Source organism: Bos grunniens, chromosome 18, assembly GCF_055505025.1.
Source record: "Bos grunniens cultivar Pamir isolate PY7600 chromosome 18, Bosgru_T2T1.0, whole genome shotgun sequence".
Taxonomy (NCBI): domain Eukaryota; kingdom Metazoa; phylum Chordata; class Mammalia; order Artiodactyla; family Bovidae; genus Bos; species Bos grunniens.
In genome coordinates, this window is record NC_141182.1 from 61,187,291 (window position 1) to 61,207,458 (window position 20,168).

A 20,168-nucleotide genomic window follows, 5' to 3' on the forward strand; every position below is an offset into this window, starting at 1 on the left:
AGGGACTCAGCCATGCATATATATGTATCCATTCTCCCCCAAACTCCCCTCCCATCCAGGCTGTCACATGACTTTGAGCAGAGTTCCCTGTGTTATACAGTAGGACCTTGTTGATTATTCATCTTAAATATAGCAGAGTGTGCATGTCCATCCCAAACTTCCTATCACTTTCTTCCTCCTTCTAACAGGAATAAAAGCTTTATTAAGTTCTTACATGTACATCTTGGACTTCCCAGATGGCACTAATAGTAAAGAACCCCCCCTGCAAATACAGGGTTTGATCCCTGGGTCAGGAAGATCATCTGGAGGAGGGCATGGCAACCCACTCCAGTATTCTTGCCTGGAGAATCCTGTGGACAGAGGAGCCTGGCGGGCTACAGTCCATCAGGTCGCACAGAGACAGATGCAGCTGAAGCAACTTAGTATGCACACATGTACGTGAGAGCTTTCAGAAGAGAATGAAGATCTGAAGAATTGACCAGAGCAGTAAGCTTTTATACCTTTTAGACAAAGAAAGGATAAATTTGTTAAGTATTGACAGTGCAATGGGCAAGTGAGAGTCCAATTAGGGCTTGGTAATCAACCAGTCCATTCTGAAGGAGATCAGTCCTGGGATTTCTTTGGAAGGAATGATGCTAAAGCTGAAACTCCAGTACTTTGGCCACCTCATGCGAAGAGTTGACTCATTGGAAAAGACCCTGATGCTGGGAGGAATTGGGGGCAGGAGGAGAAGGGGACGACAGAGGATGAGATGGCTGGATGGCATCACTGACTCGATGGACGTGAGTCTGAGTGAACTCTGGGAGTTGGTGATGGACAGGGAGGCTTGGCGTGCTGCTATTCATGGGGTCGCAAAGAGTCGGACACGACTGAGCGACTGAACTGAACTGAATCCTTATTTTTTAGACTTCCCTGGTGGGTCAGTAGTAAAGAACCCACTGCCTGCCAATGCAGGAGACACAGGAGACTCAGGTTTGATCCCTGGAAGCACCGAGAACGGTGGGGTTAAGCATGGCTGCTTTCATGGGCAGATAGAGGAAAGCCTCTTATCCCAGTCACTCTCTAGATGGTGGTAGCTACAAAGAGAAATAGGCAACAGAGACCTTGGGGTGAAGAGCCAAAGGAAAATGAAACGTCCCTGGGACCTAGACAACCCTTCATGGTAGCCCTTCATAATTACCCTTTGAATTCTTTCAAACACTTGGAAATTGTAATATTGCTAGAGCATCTGATATTTTCAGGTGTTTAAATCCCTCAGTTCAGTTCAGTTCAGCTGCTCAGTCATGTCCGACTCTTTGTGACCCCATGAATTGCAGCATGCCAGGCCTCCCTGTCCATCATCAACTCCCAGAGTTCACTCAAACTCACATCCATCGAGTCAGTGATGCCATCCAGCCATCTCATCCTCTGTCGTCCCCTTCACTACCTGCCCCCAAACCCTCCCCGCATCAGAGTCTTTTCCAATGAGTCAACTCTTCCCATGAGGTGGCCAAAGTACTGGAGTTTCAGCTTTAGCATCATTCCTTCCAAAGAAATCCCAGGGCTGATCTCCTACAGAATGGACTGGTTGGATCTCCTTGCAGTCCAAGGGACTCTCAAGAGTCTTCTCCAACACCACAGTTCAAAAGCATCAATTCTTCGGCACTCAGCTATCTTCACAGTCCAACTCTCACATCCATACATGACTACTTGGCAAAGTAATGTCTCTGCTTTTGAATATGCTATCTAGGTTGGTCATAACTTTCCTTCCAAGGAGTAAGTGTGTTTTAATTTCATGGCTGCAATCATCTGCAGTGATTTTGGAGTCAGAAAAAATAAAATCTGACACTGTTTCTACTGTTTCCCCATCTATTTCCCATGAAGTGATGGGACAAGATGCCATGATCTTCGTTTTCTGAATGTTCAGCTTTAAGCCAACTTTTTCACTCTCCTCTTTCATCAAGAGGCTTTTTAGTTCCTCTTCAATTTCTGCCATAAGGGTGGTGTCATCTGCATATCTGAAGTTATTGATATTTCTCCCGGCAATCTTGATTCCAGCTTGTGCTTCTTCCAGCCCAGCATTTCTCATGATGTACTCTGCATATAAGTTAAATAAACAGGGTGACAATATACAGCCTTGACATACTCCTTTTCCTATTTGGAACCAGTGTGTTGTTCCATGTCCAGTTCTGACTGTTGCTTCCTGACCTGCATATAGGTTTCTCAAGAGGCAGGTCAGGTGGTCTAGTATTCCCATCTCTTTCAGAATTTCCCACAGTTTATTGTGATCCACACAAAGGCTTTGACATAGTCAATAAAGCAGAAATAGATGTTTTTCTGGAACTCTCTTGCTTTTTCCATGATCCAGCAGATGTTGGCAATTTAATCTCTGGATCCTCTGCCTTTTCTGAAATCAGCTTGAACATCCCTGCTGCTGCTGCTGCTAAGTCGCTTCAGTCGTGTCCACTCTGTGCAACCCCATAGATGGTAGTGACCACTTAAATATATAAATATCAACTTGTTTTTGGAAAGAATTCACACCAGGTGGCGCTAGTGTTAAAGAACCACCTGCGAAAGCAGGAGCTGAAAGAGACACAGGTTTGATCCCTGGGTTGAGATGATCCCCTGGAGGAGGGCATGGCAACCCACTCCAGAATTCTTGCCTGGAGAATCCCATGGACAGCGGAGCCTGGAAGGCTACAGTCCATAGCGTCGCAAAGAGTTAAACATGACTGAGGCGACTTAGCATGCGCTCACAAACAGGGAAGGAAGTTACCATAACAAAACAGAAACTTTTGGACGAATTCAACGTCCTGTTATTTTTCTTTGCTGCTTCGAAATTTATAGCAGGAATTGATATGCTTCATGAAATATTGAATACTTCCCTGTTTTTGTGTTCACCATAAAGAAGGCTGAGCACCGAAGAATTGATGCTTTCAAATTGTGATGCTGGAGAAGACTCTTGAGAGTCACTTGGACAGCAAGGAGATCAAGCCAGTTAGTCCTAAAGGAAATGAATTGCAAGGACTGATGCTGAAGCCGAAGCTCCAGTACTTTGGCCACCTGATGTGAAGAGCAGACACACTGGAAAAGACCCTGATGCTGGGAAAGAGTGAAGGCAGGAGGAAAAGGGGAGACAGAGGATGAGATTGGTTGGATGGCCTCACCGACTCAATGGACATGAGTTTGAGCCAACTCTGGAAGATGGTGAAGGACAGGGGAGCCTAGCGTGCTGCAGTCCATAGGGTGGCAAAGAATCAGACATGACTGAGTGACTAAAAATAAAACACTGTGTCAGCCAGGCTTGTGGGGTTCCAGGTGGGCTAAATCTGTCCATGACAGGATCAGGTGCTCTTTTCTTATTGAGAAGCAGAAAATCATTGTGAAAGTGTTGAGAGCACAAGCACAAAGTCAGAAAGCTGGGTGGGGAGGGGAGAGGGTGGGGAAGTGAAGCTTTTTTGAGTAATAGAAAAATCAAGAAGCCAAAAAATTTCAAAAAGAAAAAACCTCAAGTGGATAAAATAAACTAAAAAAAAAAAAAGCAAACAACCAAAACAAGAAGGCAGAATATAATAGGGATTAGGGTGGGGAAAAGTGAAGCAGATGGGAATTCCCTGGCAGTCCAGTGGTTAGGACTCTTTTACAGCTGAGGTCTCAGGTTCAATCCCTGGTCAGGAAACAAAGATCCTGCAAGCCAAGGGACATAGCAAAAAAAAAAAAAGGAATTTTTAAAGTGATACAAGGAATCAATGGAGCTAGAAGTTGGTTCTTTGAAAATGGGAAAATCTTTAGCTAGATTGACCGGGGCAGGGGAAGAAGAATTGATTATGCAAGAAGTCAAAGTCAGAGATGCTTCTAGTCTCATCTAGGTATGTGTGTGGCTAAGGTGAAGCATCACAAAAGCAAAGAAACACGAGTACATTGACACTGCAAATGAACAAACCTGAGTTACACCAGACCAGAGTTTGCCAAAGTGTTTCTCTTGAGAGCCAAATAGTCAATATTTTAGGTTGTTCAGGCCACATATGCTCTGGACCACATATTCCTCTGTATCTTTATTAACAACTTTTTGAAAATAAAAACCACTCAGCCTCTAGCCCATACAAAATCAGGGCCACAGGCAAGATTTGAGCTATGGACCAGAATTTACCTGACTGCTCCCCTGAACCAATAGGTAAGGATGGGGAAGAAAAATTCTAGATCAGCATTATCCAGTATGGTACATAGTCTTGAGCACTTGAAATGTGGCTAGGTGGGAAATAAGTGTAAAATGTACACTGAGATTTGAGGACTGTTCAGAAAGAAGATAAAATATCTCATTAGTGATCTTTACATTATATGTTTAAATGATAAAATTTGTATACTCTGAGCTAAATACATCATTAAAATTAGTTGTTTCTTTTTCCTTTTTTAATGTGATACTAAGAAAATTTTAATTATATACATGGATTTCATATTTGCTTAGACAGCACTATCCTCTTCTGCAATTTGTCAAAATTTTAAAATGTGCCTTTGACTCAACAGTCCCACATAAGATATACACTATTTTATACATTAATTAAAAACTTGCCCATGACATATACATGGACACATCACCTTTCCCAAAGAACCTCCTCTTATCCTCAGGAGCTCACATTGACCCAGGGATCCACAATCGTTGACTTTCTGTGGAGTTGGGGATTTTTTTTGTTTTGTTTTGTTTTGGAGAGTTTTGTTTTGGCTATGTTTTGATTTTGTGGAGTGAGGGTTGTTTTGTTTTCTTGTTGGGGAGGGATTTGTTTTTGGCTGTTTGCAGAGTGTGGGGAATATCACAGTATTTGTATGAAGCAGAAAGTGTGTATGTTAGTCACTCAGTCATGTCTGACTCTTAGTGACCCCATGGACTGCCGGGCCCCTCTGTCCTTGGGATTCTCCAGGCAAGAATACTGGAGGAGGTTGCCATTTCCTTCTCCAGGGATCTTCCCAGGGATCTAACCTAGGTCTCCCACATTCCCAGCAGATTCTTTACCATCTGAGCCACTGGAGAAGCAGAACTCATGCACAAATCCATTAGGTTCTGCTGGAGGCTGTCTTCTCCTAGACAGAATTCACCATTTTTGGGGGCTTCCCAGGTGGTGTTAGTAGTAAAGAATCCACCTGACAATGCAGAGGGGTTGATCCCTGAGTTTAGAAGACCCCTGGAGGAGGAAATGGCAACCCACTCCAGGATTCTTGCCTGGAAAACCCCATGGATGGAGAAGCCCGGCAGGCTGCAGTCCACAGGGTTGGAAAGCGTCAGGCAGGACTCACATTCTTTAAACTTTTATGTAATGAATGACCTGGCCAATTGTGAAATTTCAAATAAGGTGAAAACTTACAGTATTTAAGTTAACTGAAATACTCAGCTGAAATGAACTAAACTGGCCTACAGGCAGGATCTTTGTGGACATGGAAAACACAGTACAGCTGTACTTCAGGGCTGCTGGCAAACAGATGAGGTGAGGGGAGAAGCTGGTTTGCAGACGCTATGGAAAACAGTATGGAGGGTCCTCAAAAAACCAAAGTAACTACCACAGAACAACAATTCCACTCCAGGTTATATATCTGAGGGAAAAAAATTAACTTGAAAAGATACATGCAGCCCAATATTATTAGCATTATTTACGATAGTCAAGATACAGAAGCAACTCAAGTGTCCACCAAAAGACAAATGGATAAAAAAAGATGTATATGTATGCAATAGAATACTACGAAGGCATAAGAAAGAACAAAGTTCTCCATTTGCAACATAGATGTACCTGAAGGTTATTATACTTAGTAAAATAAAGTAAGACAAATTACTTACATGTGAAATCTAAAAAATAAATGACTCTGTATTAACAAAAGAGAAGCAGAATCACTGATAGAATAAGCTAGTTAGTGGTTACCAGCCAGATGAGAGAAGGGTTAGGGACAAATGTGGTAGAGGATTAAGAGATACAGACTACTGTGTATAAAATAAGCTATGGGATATATGGTGCAGAACAGGAAAATAAAGCCATTATATTAATATATAATTACTCTAAATGAAATACAATCTATAAAATTATGTCACTGTGTTGTACACCTGGAACTAATATAATATTGTAAATCAACTGTACCTCAATCTAAAAAAAAAAAGAATGAATGAATGGGTAAAGACAGCCGATGGTGTATTAAAACATTCCAGTGGAAATATAGACATCAAAAATCCAACGTTTAAGAATCACTCTATGATGATATCATCTTCAAAATGAATGATGAATGTGCTAAAGTCATTCAATTTCCCTATTTTATCTGGGTTCCAGCTTTACTGAGATATAATAGTAAATTTAAAATTGTATATATTTAGGGTTTTTTTAGAAAAATTTAAATAAACACACAAAATTGTGTTTCATTTCAACAGTAAGAAAAAGAAATCACAACAGCATCAATTAAAAAAAAAAAAAAAGATTTGGATATACCACATGGCTTGAAGGACGTTAGTTCCCCCATCAAGGATCCAACCTGAACCCAGCAGTGAAAGTTCAGACTCCTAACCACTGGACCACCAAGGAAGTCCCTCAACATTTTTTAATATTTAGGAACAATTTCCACAGAGTTCTTGGGAAATAAAAACAAAGAGTTAATGAATGACATTAAAGAAGATTAATGAAATGAAGAGTCACATCACAGACAGCTAAATAAACACAGTGCAACCCTTGACACAGTATATAGTTACCCGCATTTTCTTCCTGTGTAGCAATCTATGTGCTTTTGTTGGAAAAAGGCACACGATGATACTTCTCCCTGCAGGTTAGTAGTTTATTTATTTTTTTCTGGTTAGCTTGTTGTACTGTCTATGAAAATTCATCTTGCTGCACAGGTATGAGGTATGCACTTTTCTGTACATATCTATCATGCTTTGAAACATTTACTGAAAAACTAGACAACAGATAAGTCATTTCATCCACTAGCAATGAGTAAAGGGCCTTAAATTCACCCCCACCGTCACAGTCCATAGAGACTTAAAGTGCCCCTGGAACCAGCAGATTCTCCAGTGCCTGGAGGGATTCCACTCAGCATCTATGTCCTGTGGTTAAGATGACTCAGCACCTGGGATGTTCTTGTCAAGAGTCTGGAAAGCGGAGGCTGCTGGATGTTGCTCACTGTTCTCCAAGCTGTGTCGGATCCCATATCCAAAGTATATGATAAACCCTAGGAGGAAAATGAGACGATGAAAAGGAAAAGTAGGAGCTGCACCCAGTTACACATGCCCAAAAGGCCTCCTGTTATGGCGGCCAAGACAGTTTAGGGGAGATGCTGTAGAAGAGTATTGGGTTCAATCCCTCAAGCAGTCTCTTTATCCTAGAAAACTTCTTACCAATCACATTCCAGACTCCAAATTGGGCCCAAGTCCTAGAGGTCATCTGTATCATCAGGTAAATGTTCACAAAGATGCTCACCAGTGGGAGGACAGGCAGAGCAGGGACCTGTGGGCAGAGTCAGTTCATCCCTGAACACAGCCCAGACGTCTGAAAGGGAGACCCGACCCCAGGTGGGCGAGAAGACCAGTCCTCAGGCTGTGTGTTCAGTGGCTGCTCAGACTGTATATGTAAAGCACATATACAATGTGGACCAGGGAGGTGGTCCAGGAAAGGGTTTTAACAATTCTTCTTCCCTGGTACAGCAAAGGATGATTAGACAGATTTTTTTTTTTAGTATTTCTTTATTTGACTGCACTAGCTCTTAGCTGCAGTGGGTGGGATCGTTCATCTTCGCTGCACTCACAGATCTCTAGCTGTACCCTGTGGGATTAGCTCCTTGACCAGGGAGGGAACCCGGGCCCCCTGCATTGGGAGCTCAGAGTTTAGCCACTGGACCACCAGGGAAGTCCCAGTGAAGGATGTTTAGACCTAAAGCACACAGACTTCCTTCACTCAAGGTGGACACTCTGGGCACGTAAGGTCACCTACCTTGAAGTGAAGAGGTCTGAGGCTCTGGGGCTGCCTCCAGATGATGACCGAGACCCCAGTGATGAGCAGCAGCAGCAGCACAGCCGCTGTTGTGAGCACGGGGTCTCCAGAGAACACCTGGCTGGGCCACTGGGACAGAATCAGGCTCAGGATGGTCAGCAGGAGAACTGCAAGGGTCAAGGTGGAGGAGAACAGAACAGGTTCGACTCCAGAAGCCAAAGATGTCAAGACCTTGGGTCACACTCCTCCCCAAAACTTCCCACATCATGAAAGCTCATCGTATCTCCAGCATTCCTCAACTGATGAAATACACATTCCCACCTTATCTTGTCAATTTCAGAATACCACTGGAGAGAGATCCCGATGCTCACCAAGCAGTAAGGCACATCCATAGACAATCTGGCCAGAGGTCCGGGTGGGGATGGTGCTGGCAGGGTGACAGAGACTCTTGAGAATCTTTGAGTTTCCCACTTCAGATGCAGTGTTCAAAGGACTTGCTTCAACTACAGACTCCATCTCAGTTTCTTCCTCTGTTTTCTTCTTGCTTAAATTCTCATCTGGTTGATATCTGAATTAGAAATATTAAAGCAATCTTAACAGCAGCCCCTACTCATCCAACTCACACAGCGTATTCCAAATCTCTGCTGCCTTAAACAGAGCAGACATTAAGAAGGCGGCATGAAGCAGAAGACAATTCCCTCCTCATCAATCCCGAGTATCCAAGACCCACCCAAGGTGTCGTGGGGTCTCACCTAAGGACAAGGACAGAAAACTCCACCAGGGAGTAAGCCAGCAGGGTCCCGATGGACATGAGGTCCACCAGGTCACGGAGCTCGAAGAGTAATGCCATGACCCCTAGAAGGAGGGCACAAACAAGGTGGGGAAGGGGAGTGAGAACCCAGGAGAAATATCCAAACTAAGAAAATTAATCAAAGAAGGCATGGCCATTATTTCTTTACCTGCCAGAATTCCAGAAGCCAAGGTGGCCATGACGGGGGTACGGGTGCGGGCGTGGATGCGGGCAAGTCCCCGAAAGAGGAGCCCGTCATCTGCCATTGAGTAGATCACACGGGGCATGGGGAACATGGCACCCAGGAGGCTGGGAGAGACAACGAGGACATGTGTGGGGACGTGGAGAAGCAGTAGAGACCAGGGCATCCACTCCCTCGTCTACACGGGGCAAGATTATCTTGCTCTCTTTTTCTCCCATTTCCAAGGGCTGGGATACCTGAGCATCTGACAGTCAATGGGCAGAAACCCGTGACACTGACCTGGATGTAAGAGCACAGAGGGTGCCAACAGCCACCACGTATCTGGCAGGGCCCCAGCCAATGTGGAGGAAAGCCTGCGGCAAGGGGCTTCCAGTATGAATCTGGTAGTAGGGCACCATGAGGGTGAGTGCCGCTGAGACACCAAAATACGCCAAAAAGCAGATCAAGAGTGAGATCACGATGCCCAAGGGGATGGACCGCTGGGGATTTCGGGCTTCTTCCCCTGCAGGATTGGAGGAAGTACTGGGTCAGGAAACATGCCAGGGTGAAAGCACAAAATCCCCTTTCCTGTTGAACCTGCAAAAGAAACCCCTACACCCAAGGGCAGCCCAATCTGTGTCCACACCCTGGATGGGACCATGACCACATTACCTGTAGTAGCAATGACATCAAAACCGACAAATGCATAGAAACACGTAGCTGCTCCTTGGACAATCCCATCAAAGCCAAAAGGCACAAACCCTCCGGCACCCAGAGGGCCTGAGCTATGGTGAGAGAAGGAGCAAGATAGAATGTGGTTGAGGTGTGTTCAGCCATCACTTCTGGACTCTTCCCTTCACACCACTAGTCCTGGGCTCCAGGAGCCCCATCACCTGGATTCATCAGCCCAGGTCTGTTTAGTCTCCACCACGTTCCCACCTCTGCACCCTCCTCCACGTGCATTACTAAGGCCCAGAGAACCCCCCTAACCTAGAAGAATCATTGGATCCAGATATGTTCGGTTTGTAGTCCTCTTCCGTGAGCTTCCAGTTGTGCGGGTCTCCCTTAATGATGCCAGAGACGATGACGAAGCTGAGAACCAAAAGGTTCAAGCCTGTGAACACTTTGTTAACCAGGGCTGACTCACCAGCTCCCACAACCAGTATTCCTGTGAGAAAGATGGAATATGAGACATCCAAAAGTGGTTACGTGGGGCTGGGGTCCTGAGGAGGTGGACAGTGACTGCTCAGTGGATACAGGGTTTCCTTTTGTTGTGATGAACATGTTTGGAGCTAGACCGAGGTGATGCTTACGGAACACTGTGAATATACCAGGTCCCACTGAATTGCACACTTTAAGATCGTTAATTTCTTACTGTGACTATCATCTCCCACTAGACAGGTCTATAAAATCATTAGGTTGTACACCTTAAACTTATACAATGTTGGATGTTAATTTTATCTGAATAAAGCTGGGAAAAATAATAAAATGGTTGATTTTATGCTATGTAAATTACCTCTTAATTTAAAAAAAAAATCTTTGATCTTAATACAGAGGAAGAAACTTGTTGGTCTAAGTGAATGGTTCTCAGCGGGGTGATCTTGTTCTCCAAGCAGTTGGCACTGTCTGGGGACATTCTTATTGTCACAGTTTGGGGGGAGGGCGGGCATCACTGGTGTCTAGTGAGTGAAGGCCAGGGATGCCACTCAACACCCGACAGTGATTTAAAACAACAAAAACAAAACCCAGGGACTTCCCTGGTGGTCCAGCGCTTAAGACTCTGTGCCTCCACCTTAGAGGGCACAGGTTTGACCCCTGATCGGACATGACTGAAGTGACTTAGTAGCAGGGAACAGAAGAGCCTGGCAGGCTACAGTCATAGGGTTGCAAAGAGTTGGAGGTGACTAAAGTGACTTGGCACGCATGCACACAGGGGAACTAAGGGGCTTCCCAGGCGGCACTAGTGGTAAAAACCTCCTGTCAATGCAGAAGATGCAGGTTCAATCCCTGGGTCTGGAAGATTCCCTGGAGAAGGGAAGGGCAACTCACTCCAGTACTCTTGCCTGGAGAATTCCATGGACAGAGGAGCCTGGCAGGCTACAGTCTATGGGGTCGCAAAGAGTCAGATACGACTGAGAGACTTAGCACATACACATGCATGCACAGGGGAACCAAGATCCAGCATGCATTGCAGCACAGTCAAAAAAAAAAAAAAATCAAATGCAAAGGACAACTGCCACACTTATGAATGATCTAGCCCAAACTGTCAGTAGTGCCAATGGTGGAAAACAATGGTCTATGTCTCACCTTCCTGTCTCTCATATCCTAGAGCCTTCAATCCAGTTGTAATTCTTCTACCATTCTTCCATCCCAAGCCTTTCCTACCCCAGGTCCCCACTTCCACACCCCATTCTTCCCATCCTATCTGTGATCCCTGTCTTACCCGTGAGCAGCAGCACCAGGCCCAGTGCAAAAAAGTCTGGGTACTCGGCCAAGAAGTGGGGCACATGCAGAGAAAAAGTTCCCTGTAATGCCTGAGAGATGTGGTCCCCTATCAAGCTGTCAAAGGTGGAGCTCCAGGCCCTGGACACACTGGCGGTACCTGCCGGAGCAGAAGATAGAACATTCATTAGCAAACATTCATTGAACCCCTACCTGGTGTCACTGGATGTCTTTGGGCAGGGGAAGGGGCTAGGGAGAAACATACAAAATGTTCTAATCTCAAAGAGATTCTTTTCACAGGTTGGAAAGAGTAGACTAGGATGATCCACAAAATAGATCAACTGTTTAATGTTAGGAGATCAATGTTATGTGAAAAAAAAAGGAAAACAGGTCATTGGGAGCAGGAGGTCTGGGAGATGAGGGTTGAAATTTTTGATCAAGTAGCAGAGGGAAATCCCATAAAGGCAACAGCTGAACAAAGACCCTCGATACAGTGAGAGGATGAGCCTGTGGGCCCTGCCTCCCTCTCACCCACTTTCTGCAGTTCCCTTCCCTTCTTTGTTCTGGGTCCATCCTTTAAAGATAACAGGAGAGAGCTGAGAAGAAGGGAGCTATGAGGTTTGCCTGCTGCTATGACCCCCGTCTCCCCACCACCACCAAAGTGGATAGTAGCAAAGTTTCCCATGAATGAGTGAAGACCTAAATCCCTGCTCCCAGTTTCTTCATCTTAAGCCCCACACCTCCCCCCTCCCCATCAACTCACCGATGACATAGGACAATATAAGATTCCAGCCAGTGATGAAGGCGCATAGCTGCCCCACGGTGACGTAGCTGTAGAGATACGCAGAACCGGAGCCTGGTACCCGGGCCCCAAACTCGGCATAGCAGATCCCAGACAACATAGAAGACAGGGAGGCCACCAGGAAGCAGATGATGATCGCTGGTCCAGCTTTATCCTTGGCCACGTCTCCAGCCAGGATGTACACGCCAGCCCCCAGGGTGCTGCCCACACCCAAAGCCACCAGATCGAGGGTGTTCAGACAACGAGACAGGAGACTCTCAGACTTCTCTCTGGGCTCCAGTGGCCTCCGGCGGACCAGCTTCTGACCAAACTGGCGAACAGAGTGACGCAGCATCCTAGATGGAGTTGAGGAGACCACGATCTGCTGAGAAAACAAGACACAAAGTCATCAAGAAGGTCCATCTACCCTTGGCCCTGAGAGTCCAGTTCCACAGAGCAATGGAGTGGTGAGGGGCAGGTGGTATAAAGACATATGGGTCAAGTTCTCCATCTCTGAGTGTTGCTTTCTTCAAACATAAAGAAGACTTTTGACATGTTTCAAAGTTACTGGAAGAGCTGCTTGAAGGGAAGTGAGAGGGAGAAGAATACGTCTCCGTAAACATGCCTTTTTGGCTTGTGGGTTGTTTTGAGCTGAAGGCAATTAAGACCCAAAAGATTCAGAAAAATCTCCTTGCTTAGGCTTAAGTTAGTCTCCCTTAACTGGTCAAAATCATTTAGATTAGGGGACCTACGGCAGGAAGAGAGCTGTTACCAGAGATAACTCTTTATCTCAGGAAGACTTACCTGCAGTGAGTGGCAAACATTAATTTACCAACCTTCCCATCTTCCTGCGGGTTCTCTTCTCCTTGAAGCCCCAGATCCCAACCCACACCCCACCCCCACCCCCGGCTCCCGACCTTCTCCTTAGCTCAGGGGAGCCTTTAAACCTCAGTTGCTTGTCTTTGAACCTCAGCGCGTTTATGGGACTCCCATACATAGGAGTTTATTTAATCTGTCTTATATAAGTTTAATGATTAGAACCTAGAAAGAAAAGCTTCCCACCCCTGCACTGAACAAATGGTGGCAACCCACTTCCAGTATCCTTGCCTGGAAAATTCCATGGACAGAGGAACCTGGTGAGCTATAGTCCATGGGGTCACAAAGAGTCAGACATGACTGAGCGACTAACACACACACACAGAGAAGCAAAATCTTTCAACAAAGAGCCTAGCACACAGTAGCTGCTTAAATGGTATTAGCTAAATGGGTAAGAATGCTGGATTTTTTTTTTTTTTAATCTTTTGGCCCTGCAGCATAGTTTGTGGGATCTTAGTTCCCTGACCAAGGCTCGAACCCATGCCGTTTTCACTGGTAGCACTGAGTCTTAACCTCTAGACCACCAGGGAGGCCCCAAGAATGTTGATTTTTAAAGCAAAATCACCCAGCTCTGCTGGTTCAAATCTGGCACTGTGATGTGTGGCTTATGTGACTTCCCACAAGCTACATACTGCTGTGTCCTCCTTTCTCCTATAAAACAGGGAGATTAATTATTACCAGCATTATTCCCCCCTTCCCTATTATGTGTGATATGACAGCTGAAGGGACTCAGTGATCAGAGCAATGAAACCAAGTCTGCCAGTAACCAAGTTCACTTGCTGACTCTATGATTCATCTCTCTATCCAAAACTGTATTCCCTTTCTGGTCCCAGTCCTATTCCCCTCGGGGTGGGGGTGAGACTAGGGGGAGGAGATTGTTAGGCAATTTGGGATGGACATGCACACACTGCTGTATTTAAAATGGATAATCAACAAGAATCTACTATATAGCAGGGAACTCTGCTATACAGGGAACTCTGCTCAGTGTTATGTGGCAGCCTGGATGGGAGGGGAGTTTGGGGAAAAATGGATACATGTATGTATATGGTTGAGTCCCTTTGTCTACCTGAAACTATTACATTGTTAATCGGCTATATTCCAATAAAAAAGCTTAAAAAAGGAAAAAAGGAGGGATTCAACTCAAAGAGGACCCTGCAGGACCCTTCCGGTACAAAAGTCTCTCCATCCTCTCATTTATTTGTAGACAAAAGATTTAATCTCCAAGGTCTTACCTGGGTTCCAAAATGCGGAGTCCACAGTACTAATTAAAGAAGTGACAGAAACAAAGAAAAAGTAGCACCAAATAGTCTCCAAGGGAAAAACAGCTTGATGTTCTTATTTTTCCCCAGGCTCTAAGTAAATAACACAGTGCCTCAACCATTGTTTTTGCTCTCCTGGAAAGAAGTTGAGGGATCCCAGAGATCCTGATTTGCTAGTTTATCTTGCAGCAACACACAGATCAATCACAATCGCCAATGACCCATTGAGTCACAAAAATGCTGACAGGATGTCTGCAACTGAGATCTTATCCAGAAGCTGAAATCACAAAGACCACCCCTTCTCTGGGCTCCCCAGGTGGCTCAGGGGTAAAGAATCCACCTGCCAATGAAGGACTTCCCTGCCTGGGTCAAGGAGATGCCCTGGAGGAGGAAATGGCAACCGGCTCCAGTATTCTGAATATGTGAACCGTGAACTTCCTGATGTTCAAGCTGGTTTTAGAAAAGGCAGAGGAACCAGAGATCAAATTGCCAACATCCGCTGGATCATGGAAAAAGCAAGAGAGTTCCAGAAAAACATCTATTTCTGCTTTATTGACTATGCCAAAGCCTTTGACTGTGTGCATCACAATAAACTGTGGAAAATTCTGAAAGAGATGGGAATACCAGACCACCTGATCTGCCTCTTGAGAAATTTGTATGCAGGTCAGGAAGCAACAGTTAGAACTGGACATGGAACTACAGACTGGTTCCAAACAGGAAAAGGAGTAAGTCACGGCTGTATATTGTCACCCTGTTTATTTAACTTATATGCAGAATACATCATGAGAAACACTGGACTGGAAGAAACACAAGCTGGAATCAAGATTGCCGGGAGAAATATCAATAACCTCAGATATGCAGATGACACCACCCTTATGGCAGAAAGTGAAGAGGAACTAAAAAGCCTCTTGATGAAAGTGAAAGAGGAGAGTGAAAAAGTTGTCTTAAAGCTCAACATTCAGAAAACGAAGATCATGGCATCTGGTCCCATCACTTCATGGGAAAGAGATGGGGAAACAGTGGAAACAGTGGCAGACTATTTTTTGGGGCTCCAAAATCTCTGCAGATGGTGACTGCAGCCATGAAATTAAAAGATGCTTACTTCTTGGAAGGAAAGTTATGACCAACCTAGACAGCACATTCAAAAGCAGAGACATTACTTTGCCAACAAAGGTCTGTCTAGTCAAGGCTATGGTTTTTCCTGTGGTCATGTATGGATGTGAGAGTTGGACTGTGAAGAAGGCTGAGTGCCAAAGAATTGATGCTTTTGAACTGTGGTGTTGGAGAAGACTCTTGAGAGTCCTTTGGACTGCAAGGAGATCCAACCAGTCCATTCTGAAGGAGATCAGCCCTGGGTGTTCTTTGGAAGGAATGATGCTAAAGCTGAAACTCCAGTACTTTGGCCACCTCATGGGAAGAGTTGACTCATTGGAAAAGACTCTGATGCTGGGAGGGATTGGGAGCAGGAGGAGAAGGGGATGACAAAGGATGAGATGGCTGGATGGCATCACTAACTCGATGGACATGAGTGTGAGTGAACTCTGGGCGTTGGTGATGGACAGGGAGGCCTGGCGTGCTGTGATTCATGGGGTTGCAAAGAGTTGGACATGACTGAGTGACTGATCTGATCTGATCTGATCCAGTATTCTTGCCTGGAGAATCCCGTTGACAGAGGAGCCTGGTGGGCTACAGTCCATGGGATCAGTCAGACACCACTGAGTGACTAAGCAGACTGTGCATCAGGCACAAGATTCTACAACAAGTCTCACACTCCACCCATCTCCCCACCAAGGATCCTAAAATCTGAAGCTTTCTCCTCCATGGCTTGCAGAGTTGACAAGGAATTGGAACTCTGCTTTGGGGCAGAGAAGGAAATGGCAACCCACTCCAGTATTCTTGCCTGGAAAATTCCATGGACAGAGGACCCTTGTAGGCTACAGTCCATGGGGTCGCAAGGAGTCAGACACGACTGAGCGACTTCACTTCACTTTGGGGCAGAAAGCAGATGGAATTCACAGGGAGGGACAGATTGTGGCCCAGCTCAGTCAAAGCATCAAACCAGAGTGCCCTCCCAGCTGCCTAGAGGAAGAGGGAACTAGCCTCCATTCTGGATCAGAAATGGCAGGACTCTGTTTCTTGCTGCTGTGGAGCCTGAAACGTCTCCTCCCTACATGGCTCCACAGGGTTAGGCTGATTCAGAGACCACGAGTCACCGTCAGGGGCTTCCACCCTGATACTCCAAAGTCCAAGGTTAGCGTTTTGATTTAGAGTCAGGAAACTCACTAGAATTTTGGCTCCTTAAACACTCCTGTGGAGTCATATACTCCTCTGAACCTGCATTGCCTTCTTGCTCAAATGCTGCTGCTGAATACTTTAGCCCTGTTTGCAGGAATACAAATGGTGCAGCTGCTCCTGATAAAGTATGTTTTTTCTAGGGACTTTGCTGTCTGTCCAGTGGTTAAAAGAGTCCACCTTCTAGTTCAGGGGATACAGGCTCAATCCGTAGTCAAGGAATAAGATCCCACATGCCCTGCTGTGTAGCACAACCAAAAAATAAATTCAGTCAGTTCAGTCGCTCAGTGACCCCATGTTGTGTCTGACTGTTTGTGACCCCATGGACTGCAGCATGCCAGGCCTCCCTGTCCATCACTGACTCCCGGAGTTTACTCAGACTCATGTCCATCGAGTCAGTGACGCCATCCAACCATCTCATCCTCTGTCGTCCCCTTCTCCTCTCGCCTTCAATCTTTCCTAGGATCAGGGTCTTTCCCAATGAGTTCATTCGAATCTTTCTTTAAAAAAAAAAAAAAGTATGGTAGTCCCTTCAAAAACTAAAAATGGATTTATCACTATGATCCAGCAACTTCTCCTATGGGTGTCTACCCCAAAGAACTGGAAATAAGATCTCAAAGAGATATTTGTACACCTATGTTCATAGCAGCAGTATTCACAGTAGCTGAAAGATGGACGCCTCCCAGAAGTTCATCCTCAAAAGAATGGATAAACACTATACAGACAATGAAATATTACTCAGCCTCAAGAAGGAACTCGGAGAAGGCAATGGCACCCCACTCCAGTACTCTTGCCTGGAACGTCCCATGGACGGAGGAGCCTGGTAGGCTGCAGTCCATGGGGTCGCTAAGAGTCGGGCATGACTGAGTGACTTCACTTTCACTTTTCACTTTCCTGCATTGGAGAAGGAAATGGCAACCCACTCCAGTGTTCTTGCCTGGAGAATCCCAGGGACAGAGGAGCCTAGTGGGCTGCCATCTATGGGGTCGCAGAGTCAGACATGACTGAAGCAACTTAGCAGCAGTAGCAGCAGCAAGAAGGAACTAAAAAGAGCCTCTTGACGAAGGTGAAAAAGGAGAGTGAAAAAGCTGGCTTGAAATTCAACATTCAAAAAACAGATCATAGCATCCAGTCCTATCACTTCATGGTAAATAGATGGGGAAACAATGGAAACAGTGACAGACTTTATTTTCTTGGGTTCCAAAATCACTGCAGACTGTGACTGCAGCCATGAAATTAAAAGACACTTGTTCCGTGGAAGAAAAGCTATGACAAACACAGACAGCATATTAAAAAGCAGAGACATCAGCTTGTTGACAAAGGTCCATTTAGTCAAAGCTATGGTTTTTTCAGTAGTCATGAATGGATCATAAAGAAGGCTGAGCACTGAAGAATTGATGCTTTCGAACTGTAGTGCTGTAGAAGACTCTTGAGAGTTCCTTGGACAGCAAGGAGATCAAACTAGTCAATCCTAAAGGAAATCAACCCTGAATATTCATTGGAAGGACTGATGCTGAATCTCCAATACTTTGGCCACCTGGTGTCAACATTGGAAAAGACTCTGATATTGGGAACGATTGAGGGCAGGAGGGAACAGCAGAGGATGAGATGGTTGGGTGGCATCACCAATTCAATGGACATAAGTCTGAGTCAACTCTGGGAGATACTGAAGGACAAGGAAGCCTGGCGTGCTGCAGCCCATGGGGTCACAAAGAGTTTGACACGACTGAGTGACTGAATAACAACAAAGAATAAACAGGAAAGGGAATTCTCTGGTGATCCAGTGGTGAAGACTCTGGGCCACCGCTGCAGGGGACACAGGTTGGATACCTGGTCTGAGAATTAACATCCCACGTGCTGGGCGGTGCAGTGGGGGGAATGAGGGGGTGGGAAGGAAATTCTGACACAGGCTACAACATGGAAGAGCCCTGAGAACATTATGCTAAGTGATGTTTGCCAGGCACTAAAAGAAAAAAGTTGTATGATTCCACTTCTATGAAGTACCTACTTAAAGTTACTTGACTAGAGACAGAAAGCAGAATGGTGCTTTTCCAGGGTCTGGGTGAGAGGGGAATAAAGAGTAATTGTTAAGGGAGGACACGTTTCAGTTTTACAAGAAGAGAAGAGCTCTAGAGATGGGCTGCCCGGTAATGTGACTATACTTAACATTACTGAACTGAAAGCCTAAAAATAGTTAAGATGGCAAATTTTACGTCACACGGTATTACGTGTATTTCTGTTGTTGCTTAGTTGCAAAATCACGTACAAGCCCATGGACTGTAGCCCATCAGGCTCCTCTGTCCATGGGATTCTCCAGGCAAGAATACTGGAGCGGGGTGCCATGCCCTCCTCCAGGGGATCTTCCCAATCCAAGGATCCAACCCACATCTCCTAATTGGCAGGCGGATTCTTTACCACTGAGGCACCTGAGAAGCCCCTACGTGTATTTTTAAAATGTTTAAAAAAATTCTGCCAATGATAAATAATAGAGCCAGCTTCACAGAACTGCTGGGTGTAAGGAACCTGAAAGTGGTTTAAAGTAAATCACCACACAGCCCTCCTCCATAGGTACCAAACGCTAGACGATTAGGTCCCTTATAGTTGCCCCAAGATCCATAGAGGAGGAACCTATAGAAATGGACAGTACACAGGAGACTGAAATCAGTGGCCCACGTGTCATAAATCCAAATAACAGCAATCTTCACTAGTGTTTAAACACCAGTGAAAAAATTAGTCTAAGAGCCTCCAGATCTGATGCAATCTCCTCCCCTGCCCACCTCTCCTCACACAAGCCTATCAACTCCTAACTCCTTCTGCTCTCATCTGGAAAATGGGTCTTTCCACCCTCCAGCTGGAGCCAACTGCACACGTGGGTGGATTGAAGCGGTCTCCTTAGGTGAGGATTCAGTTGTTTTCGACTGTCTGCGACCCCGTGGATTGTAGCCGGCCAGGCTCCTCTGTCCATGGGATTCTCCAGGCAAGAGCACTGAAGGGGGTTGCCATTCCCTTCTCCAGGGATCTTCCCAACCCAGGGATGGAGTGGTCTCCAGTGTCGCCTGCATTGGCAGGCAGGTTCTTGACTGCTGAGCCACATGGGAAGCGCTTAGGCTTTTAGGAGATCTCTTTAGGAGGATCTGAACTCAGCACCCAGTCTCCGACAGAAGAGGGGGTGACCCAGGACTTACCAAATCTTAGGAGCAGAGCCTGGAGCACGGATATCCGTCAGTGCGGTTGAGTTTAAAGCTGTGTAGGGTTGGAGCTGATAGATCTGGAAAAACCAAACCTGGGAACCCTCCCACAACAAAAAGACAATTCTTAAGCCCTGGGTGGGGATGGGCGGGGATGGGAGGGGCAAATCTGCAGTGGTGCAATCAGCCACTTCTCTTCTGAGCTTGCCCTCAGGGGACACTTCTGGGATTCTTGAGTCTGCAAGTGGTAAAAATACACAGAACGTAAAATTTAGCCGCTTCAGTCGTGTTAAGTACATTCACATCTTGTGCAATGGAACCCCAGGACTTTTATTCATCTGGCAAAATGGAACCTTTGTCCCCATTCAACCACAATTTCCTCTTTCTCCTCCACCAGCTCCTGACAATCTCATTTCCACTCTCTGTCA

The 20,168-nt window shown here is 45.6% G+C and overlaps 1 protein-coding gene across 2 annotated transcripts; it reads right to left on the bottom strand.

Moving 5' to 3' along the window:
• Positions 1-6,766: 6,766 nt before the first annotated feature.
• On the bottom strand, positions 6,767-19,876 carry LOC147354541 (cationic amino acid transporter 3-like). 2 transcript variants are annotated; one of them, XM_086354369.1, is made up of 12 exons: positions 19,738-19,876; positions 12,108-12,510; positions 11,346-11,504; positions 9,893-10,070; positions 9,575-9,687; positions 9,203-9,425; positions 8,891-9,030; positions 8,684-8,786; positions 8,303-8,499; positions 7,932-8,098; positions 7,340-7,448; positions 6,767-7,173 (listed from the first exon to the last, which is right to left on the bottom strand). In XM_086354369.1, exons 2-12 carry the CDS (start codon positions 12,478-12,480, stop codon positions 7,055-7,057), a joined length of 1,881 nt encoding a protein of 626 aa, XP_086210495.1. In that variant the 5' UTR covers positions 12,481-12,510; positions 19,738-19,876; the 3' UTR covers positions 6,767-7,054. The 2 variants fall into 2 exon arrangements, with proteins under 2 accessions (XP_086210495.1, XP_086210497.1); XM_086354371.1 differs by having other exon boundaries at positions 12,108-12,507; positions 19,738-19,854.
• Between the last annotated feature and the right edge of the window lie 292 nt (positions 19,877-20,168).